Genomic DNA, 9076 nt, shown 5'->3' with positions numbered 1-9076 from the left:
TAGTTCTTTTCATCTTCTTAATACAAGGACAGAACAAAGTGTATCTATAATTTTTTAAGATTTTCAATTTTAAATATGATGCAAAAATTTTGAAACAAAATTTTGAATTAACTTTTTGTTTATGTCATTTAGGGTGAGTTTGTTTTTTTTTTTTTGAAATAATTTTATAAGAAACACTTTTATATAAATGTTTTTTTAAGAAACAAATAAGATTTGCCTGTTAAAATAAGCAGAAAATTATTTTTAAGCAAAAAAATTTAGATAAATATCCTAAAAAAATAAAAAGTTATTTATTTTATTAAAATAAACACTTATTTCAACAAATAAGTTTAAACAAACTGATCCTTAATTAAACCTAAACAAGAAAAAAAATTAAAATTTGATTAGATAAAAAAAACATTCATTAAAGTAGTTAAGTCAATAGATAATAAGAGAAAAAAATTATGTTAAAATAAGTATAACAATAATTAAAAAGTTCTAAAACTATAATAAAACATACTTTCTTCCAATTCAAATTTTAAGGAGACTTTAAAATAAATTTTTCATGTTATAAGTTAAGTTTAAATTTCTCTTAATATATACATTTTATTGGATAATTTTATCTTTAAATCATTTCTTAAATTTTAAAATTTTCTTCTTACTTACATTAACTATCCACTATTTTTATATTATTAATTTTTTTATTCTATCATTTTTTTTATTAATTATATTTAACTTTTACTTTTTTTATTATTTGAAAAATTTAGAGAGGCACGGCTCCCTCGGTACGTACTTCATAAAAATAATCATCTCATTTGTTATATTTTATTCACATTTTATTTGTTAAATAAAAACATCATATTTGTACCAAATATTAAAATAATGAATTGTAAAAGATACTAAATTATTAATGAAAAGTATGATTTTATAGTAATTGATATGTTAATGTATTTTTTGTGAAAAAAGTCATTCACGCGTATTGTATTTTATTCGTGTTTTTCTATCTATCAATTTAGATGTAAATATTAACATGTGAAAATAGGAAATTAACTGAAATTACAACATTAATAAAAAAACGTATAACTTATGCACACGGCCATGCACATTGTAAGACATTAAAAAATTATATAATCAATACAACATTTGCAAAAAAAAAAATATAAATAAATTAATATATGGTTTCTTCATCTCTTGCTCGTGGGAGTGTGGTTATAGTTTCTGGTTGTGTATCGCCTGAAACGAATTCAACTCTGCTTTCTTCTCTTGTTCTTTCCTCTCACTTTTGAGCTTCATATCATCAATTTCTGTTTCGTTTTGTTTGTAGTTATTAGACATGAGAAAAGGAGTATGCAATAGAAAAGCAAAAACAGCTGCAACATCACTAATATTTAGTAATATGTACGTAAATAGTTAAGACAGGAAAACTACTACAAATAACTCATTATAAATGAATGCCATGAATGATACCAAATCTTAACATACCAAAAATAATAGCTTAAACTTAGGAAGTATTTAGTTTACTTAGTAAAGACCAACAAAGTTTGAGAAGAAAAAAAAAACAAATTAAAACTTATACTCCAAGAATTTATTTATTTTTCTCTGCCATGACATAAAATTAATTTACGACAGTAAGTTAGGCATACAAATTATATGTTTTACTTTTTTATTAATTTTTCTTTTCCTTTTGCAGGTTGCAAATTAATGTCATTTGACATTATTGTTCATCTCAATAATAGTCCAAGGTAGGGGCATAACATTGGTTGAACCGTGAACTACAACATTCAATAACACAACATATAATTCTAATGACTACCAATGTAAAATGATACCTTGCACACAACATCAACCATGAACTCTTTGGTTCCCCAAACCCACTACCAGAAAATGATTTTTCAAGACCAAACAAAGCACTTGTTATGCACAAGGAATGAGAAATTTCAGAGTTTATAATCATAAAGGAGATAGGTCAACAAACATCACAAAAAATTCCATAAATTTAAATATATATAGTTACACATTAGGACCTGACTGATCAGAACATTTAAAAATTTGATACTGTCAAAGTAACAAAAACAGTAGCTATCATCTAATTGCCAATACAAAAACCATATTCATACTTGATTGTGTTAAATTCGTTGCTGTCCAATGACTGCCAAAAACATATATCATGCCATTAATCGTAGAGCATTCAACAACACCACATATTTAACAAACACCAGCATACCTAACAAACAATCAAAGAAATACTTCCAAACCACAATAAGCAAAATATCAAAATGGCAGAATAGGTAATCAAGCAAAGCAAATAAAAAACAACAGAAACCTTTAAATGATCAAAATACACCCAATCACATAAAAAATCCTGACAACATAAGTTTCTCTTCCTTTATACACAACAAATTAAAAACATATCTACAAAACAAAACAAAAAATCAAAAGTGACAATGGTAACAAAACTGACTCACGGTACAACAAAAGAGGAGATTCCCTAAAATGCAAAACACCCAAACCATACTTTATCAGTTGTGAGAAGAAGAAAATTTATTAGTTGTGAGAAGGAGAAAATTAAAATTGCAATTACCAGAAAACATAGCTTACCTACCACAACTTCATCTTGTATTTGGGGTTTCACAATAGAGACAAAGAGACAAAGAGAAGGAGAGTAAAGAATGAAGGTGAACATCAAATGTGGATTCAAAATCCCATATGAAAAAATGACTTTCTAAATAGTTATACTGGTCGAGGTTTCCTACACACCCAATGCAAGAGACATATTAGATTGAACCTTATAATAAGAACTAAATCACACTGTTAATCTGAACCTTAGAATAATATAATTGAATTGAAAGTGTGCAATATTATACAATTAAAAAAATTTCTTTCTTTGAACCATTTAAAACATATGATTATTTTATTCTTAAAACAATAACAAGAAATATATTTATTAAGAGAGTTCTTTGGATCAAATTGATCCTATGAACCCTACAATACAAATAAAATTAATTAAATTAGTTCATATTTATTTGGTTAATTAATTATTTTCACTATAAATCTAAATCAAGTCAATTATATTTCAACTTGATGCGTCATACTAAACTAACCCAATCTTAATTAACTCAATCTTGATTAGATTGATTAATTTTTTATTTGTGTTAATTAAAACAATTTCAAAACTCAAACCAAACCTACCAAATTAAATATAATCAATTTAAGTTTAACTTTTTCCTAATCTCAAACCAATCCAATTCATGAAAACTCTTAATATTTATACAACACATTTTTTTTTGCAAGTATATATTTTTATGAAAAAAATACAAACCATTAATTTATTGAAAAAATATAAAAGGAAATGGATAGATAGATTTAATTGGAAAATTTTACTTGAATTTACCTTTCCTAAAGTGTGTTTATGTATATTAAGAATAAAAATGTATCTATCTGATTGAAAATAAGTTAAGTTTATATAGTATTTTCATCAATTTAGGATATATAATATATAAATTAGATTTCCTTTTTTTAAGTGAATTGATGTCTAAATTAAAAAAAATGAAAAGATGTATTATGATTAACTTTAATATCACTTTATTTTCTCATTCAAGTTTCACATAGTTATTGTAAAATAGACATTCAATGCTTGAGAACTGAAGTTGTTATTATTATTAAGCTATAATCTAAAACCACGAGTTAAAAATTAACCCTAGTTAAGGTTTATGGTCCCGATACATTATAAAAAAAGGGGTGTTTGGGTTAAGAATAAAAAAGAGGAAAACAAAAGGGCTCAAAACTTGCCATTTTCTCAAGTATTCGGGAGCAGTTAGAGATTCTTCTTCGGATGGTGTTTTGACAGATAGGTCATTTTGTGCTGTGCATGGTGATGGTCTTCTCTGATTCAAATTCCACACACTGCCTCCTCTCTCCAATCTGGTAATTTCACTTTTTAATTTTCATTCCATTTTCTTTACTTTACTTTTACTTTACTGTCCTTCTCTTCGTTACCGCGCAAAAATCTTGCTCTTCGGATTCGGGTAGCGATTCGGTCTAGGGTTTCAGTTCAACGCGCACTGGATCCGATTGCGGAATTTCCACCTCCGAATTTCGATCGTTACGTGTCGTTTGAAAAATGCATGTCCCTGTAGATCCATGGCGCTCTTCTTTACTCTCTGAAATGGCGAGGTCCCGTTTCTTTTTTTTATTCCCTTCGTTTATGCCATGAGTTGTGTTACTTGGATGATTTGTGATCTTAATCAACATGTTCAATTTTGTGGTTTTGTTTATTTATTTTAAATATATTTGTTATGGTGTTCTTTTTTTTTTTTGCTGAATTTTCAAATTTGGTACTTTTGAATCCGTGGTCCATGATGCTAGCTAGCTACCTCGAGTTTTGAAATGTAGTTTGATATTGTGATATTGTCCCTAAACGGGCAAGTTGCCAAATTTAATAGTTTTTTTTTTTAAAAAAAACACATTACATTGTTGTTTAGAGTTAGGGTTGTGATTGGGTCATCTCTCTTCTCTGACCCACTAGCAGCAAGTGCAACTTTGAGAGTGGAACGGTCAATAGAAGCTGTAGAACTGTGGTGGCGCAACCAGCTGCCATTATCTGCAATTTTGGCAGTGAAAACTGCTGCTCCAGTCGTGACGGCCAGGTACGACTCTGTGACCCTTGGAGGAGCGGCAGGGTGCCACAACGCCTGCTGCTATTGCACACTATTAACTACCATGAATCAAACAAAACTTAGAGAATAAGTTTTCATTTTTACTCATTAAATTTAACATTTTCAAGTTTCGTGTTTTGTTGAAATGTTAGAATTGAGATGTATGATATTTAACATATTGATGTTTAAATTTTGGTCGTTTTCTTTTTACTCCATTCTTTGGAATCTTCAGTTTGTGTTTACCCAGAGTTCAATAAATTTTTTAAAACTTTCCTTCTCTTTTGGTTTTGATGACCATTGACTGGGGATTGGATTGCCAAGATATTTAGAAGATATAAAATGGTGAATACTTATTGTCTATTTATTTTCCAAGATGTTTAAACTTTCAATATTTTGAAGAATAAATGCACTTCCTGTTCCTGAGTAAACACTTTATGTTGAGAAGTTGTATAGGATCTCATTTTTTAAAATGACCTTGTGAAATCTGCCATATAATTAGGTTTTGGAACCTATAGCATTTGAAAGGAATCTTGGATGATAGAAAACTTGACCATTGGTCTTATCCTAGATGGTAAGAAAATTTTGAATTACTTACCACCATAGGTTTTTTTATTAATAGTTTTGAATATCTGTGACACAATTTTGAATTTTTGGTTTACTTATAATTGTTGATCCACTACTTGGATCTTAAGAATTTTTGTAGCATGTTTCATTTTTTCCTTCTGTGGTTCTGGTGCACAATTGAAGGTTCATCAAACAAGGGTTTTATGGAATCCAACACTGATGGTTAAAGTCTTTTGTATTTTAGCTACGTGAGGAAGCAACATATTAAGAGCTGAGCCTGAGACGACTGGGAAAACATGGAATGCAACAAAGATGAGGCTGCCAGGGCCAAAGAAATAGCAGAGAGGAAATTTACTGAAAGGGAATATGCTGGTGCAAAAAAGTTTGCTCTCAAGGCTCTAAATTTGTTTCCTGCACTGGAGGGTCTTTCCCAGTTGCTAACAACACTTGATGTTTATATCTGTGCCGAGAATAAAATACATGGAGAAATGGATTGGTATGGTATACTTGGAGTGTATCCATATGCTGATGAAGAGACGGTTAGGAAGCAGTACAGAAAGCTGGCTCTAAATCTTCACCCTGATAAAAACAAGTCTCCAGGTGCAGAAGGTGCATTCAAGCTTGTTTCAGAGGCATGGAGTTTACTATCAGATAAGGTCAAAAGACTAGCATATAACCAGAACAGGAGATTGGAAGGATTTCAGCATAATGCTCCCAACCATGTCGGGACTCAATCAAAAGCACCCAGTTCAAATGGTTATAAAAAACATAACAAGAATGCTACTTCAAGCATTAGAACTGGAAATAATGATGCTCGGGCACATCCACATCCACCCTCCATTCCTCCTCCACATACAAATGTTGGTACCTTTTGGACTATCTGTAATAAATGCAAGACACATTATGAGTATCTCAGGACATATTTGAATCAAACCCTTTTATGTCCCAATTGCAAACAAGCTTTTGTGGCTATAGAGAAGGGTCCCCCTCCCAACGTTTTTAAGTCATCTAGTTGGTCTTCTCGGCAACATCATCAGAAGTCTTCTCGGCAACATCCCAATGTTGGAAGGAATCACCCTGTGAATCCAGGAAGAACTGTTGCAGTTTCTCAAAATTTACAATCCAGCGGTCCTATAGGCATATCTTCTTTTGATAACACAAATTTCCAGTTTGGTCCTCACTCCAAAATGGCTGGCTTTGTTAAAAAAGATGGATCATCTTCTGTTTCTGCTGCAGATGTTAAGCAGCTGTCAAGTGAGACAAGAAGAGAATCAATTGCTGCATGGGAGAGGAGTCATTTGCATAAGAGGTCTGATGGTCCTTTTAGTAATGCCAAAAAACCTATGAAGAAAATAAGGACAGATGATATTTACATGTACAATACAAATCATATGACCATGAGAGATGGATCAAGCAGTTTGGGCAATTTTAATGAATCAGGAAAAGCTAACATGGGAACAGAAAGGATTCATGTTTTTTCAGGTACTCGTAAGCATTACAGCACAAAAGAGTTGTCGTTGTTTGAATTACGAAATATGTTGATTTATAAGGCTCAGACTGAAATTTTCAAGAAACTTCAAGAGTGGAGATCAATGGCTGAAGCTAAGATTACAAAAAAGGACAAAGGAAACAAGAGAAAGAAAAGCACATTCAATGACAAAACAACTGGTCCAGAGAAAGGTTCCACTATTAATGGTAACAGGCATGTGGACAGTGATTCTATCCCAGTCAAATCTGATGATACTGAAAAGGAAAAGGCAGCCTATGTTACAATCAACGTTCCAGATCCCGATTTTCACAATTTTGACTTGGACAGAACTGAAAATTCTTTTGCGGAGGACCAGGTCTGGGCAGCTTATGATGATGATGATGGAATGCCTCGCTATTATGCTAGAATTCACAAGGTGGTTTCCACAAAGCCATTTAGAATGCGAATCAGTTGGCTTAACTCTCGAAGCAACAGTGAATTGGGCCCAATAGATTGGGTAGGTTCTGGTTTTTACAAAACCTGTGGGGATTTCAGGACTGGCAAGCATGAAATAACTGAATCGTTAAATTCCTTTTCACACAAGGTAAGGTGGACAAAAGGCACCAGAGGAGTTGTTCGCATCTTTCCTAGGAAGGGGGAAGTCTGGGCTCTCTATAGAAACTGGTCTCCTGATTGGAATGAAAATACTCTAGATGAAGTGATACACAAGTATGATATGGTGGAAGTGCTTGAAGATTTCAATGAAGAGGAAGGTTTATTGGTCTCACCACTTGTTAAAGTTGATGCTTTTAGGACAGTGTTTCACAGGCACAGCCATGATCAGGGAAGAAAGATTCCTAAAGTGGAGATATTTCGATTCTCTCATCAGGTTCCTAATTACTTGCTTACCGGGCAAGAAGCTCATAATGCTCCAAAGGGCTGTCGAGAGTTGGATCCAGCAGCTACTCCTTTAGACCTTCAGACAACAACTGAAGAGGTGTTGAATAATGTCGGAAAATCGAAGGAAGACACGTTCCCCGGGTCACCTGAAAACCATGATGCTGGTAAAGGGAAGAATGCTTCTAAACATAATATAGAAGCTATATTAGACGAGGATGGTAAACAGGTTAAGTATGATAGATGACCCTGCACAGTATAGAAAAGTAATGTGACTGATAATGCAAATAGGCTCAAGAAATTAAATTCAAGATTTGTGAAAATATAGTATCATAGGTTACGCTACATTTTGTAAGCCTGACCCCAACAATTTAATAGTGCTTTCTGGTCTCATAATTGGATGGAGGGGATTAACAACATTTGGGTTTTTCTGTATAATTTTGAGACTTGTTATTCGTATAGTTATCAGTATACTCAACAGTCAAACGAAGTTTTCATCTTTGACAAGCTAAATGAGTAGACTATTGTTGCAATTTCTTTTGCTCGTCTCGTGCTTTGTTTTTCCAGTTGTTGGGCATGCCTCTTCTCTGTTGTTATCTGATTGAAGTTTACCTGCATAGGATTTAGTATTTGCTTCCAGTTTGATACTCAATTCACCAATGTTACCTGATTAGTATTGCACTACATTGTTCTATCTTAATCCCTTAAAACATCAACCCTAAAGAGGGAAAGAGGAAAATGTGAAACATAGTGGAAAAGAAGAAATATTTGAATTAATTTAGTTTGGTAGATAAGAAAAGGTAAGGTCATATTTATAAAAATTGGACTGGCCCTGGCCCTGGCCCAGGACCTGGTGCCCTAGGCAATCCGCTTAGGGTGTAGGATCGAAAAGGCAAGTGGTCTGGTCTGGCCTGATGGGGTTTGGTAAATTTAGGTGATCTGGATCGAGTTGGCTTGGTTTGACCTAACTATGAAGTTTTTTTTTTTGTTATTTATTTTTATAGTTTCAATAACATGTTAAATTATTAATAGTTAATTATTGAATAACATTTAATATGATCTTATAATTTTTTTATCTTGATAACAATATATAACAACTAATTATTATCATATTGATCTTGATATGATGCAATATTTATGTGTTTTTACATCTATATTAGACTTATTTATAATCATTTGATAGCTTTTTTATTTAGTTTTGAAAAATAAGAGTTTTCTTAGTTATTTAATGATAATGTCCATAAAATAATTTATACTAATAAATGATTATATAATATTTATAGTTTGATCATGATAATAAATTTAATTTTGGAGTATAAAATATAGTTTATAATAATTTGTGTCATCGCCACTAAGAGACAACGAAGGCGAGATCCCTGCAACCACCACAATGATGACATTGAATGAAGCCAATGAAGACATGCGGCAAAGGCGAAACCACTGCAACGGTGGAGACAATGGCTCTACTTCTCTTTGTTAGATCTAGAAATCAAAATCTGATCCTTTATTAAAT

The 9076-nt window shown here is 31.9% G+C and overlaps 1 protein-coding gene across 3 annotated transcripts; it reads left to right on the top strand.

Moving 5' to 3' along the window:
• The first annotated feature begins 3750 nt into the window (after positions 1–3750).
• On the top strand, positions 3751–8106 carry LOC114382219. Of its 3 annotated transcripts, none has more exons than XM_028341490.1 (3): positions 3751–3903; positions 4508–4625; positions 5443–8106. In XM_028341490.1, exon 3 carries the CDS (start codon positions 5495–5497, stop codon positions 7808–7810), a length of 2316 nt encoding a protein of 771 aa, XP_028197291.1. In that variant the 5' UTR covers positions 3751–3903; positions 4508–4625; positions 5443–5494; the 3' UTR covers positions 7811–8106. The 3 variants fall into 3 exon arrangements, with proteins under 3 accessions (XP_028197291.1, XP_028197292.1, XP_028197290.1); XM_028341491.1 differs by having other exon boundaries at positions 4461–4625; XM_028341489.1 differs by lacking the exon at positions 4508–4625.
• Positions 8107–9076: the final 970 nt, after the last annotated feature.

This window comes from Glycine soja, chromosome 13 (genome assembly GCF_004193775.1).
Source record: "Glycine soja cultivar W05 chromosome 13, ASM419377v2, whole genome shotgun sequence".
In the NCBI taxonomy this organism is placed as follows: Eukaryota; Viridiplantae; Streptophyta; class Magnoliopsida; order Fabales; family Fabaceae; genus Glycine; species Glycine soja.
This window is presented reverse-complemented; position numbering and strand designations above follow the sequence as displayed.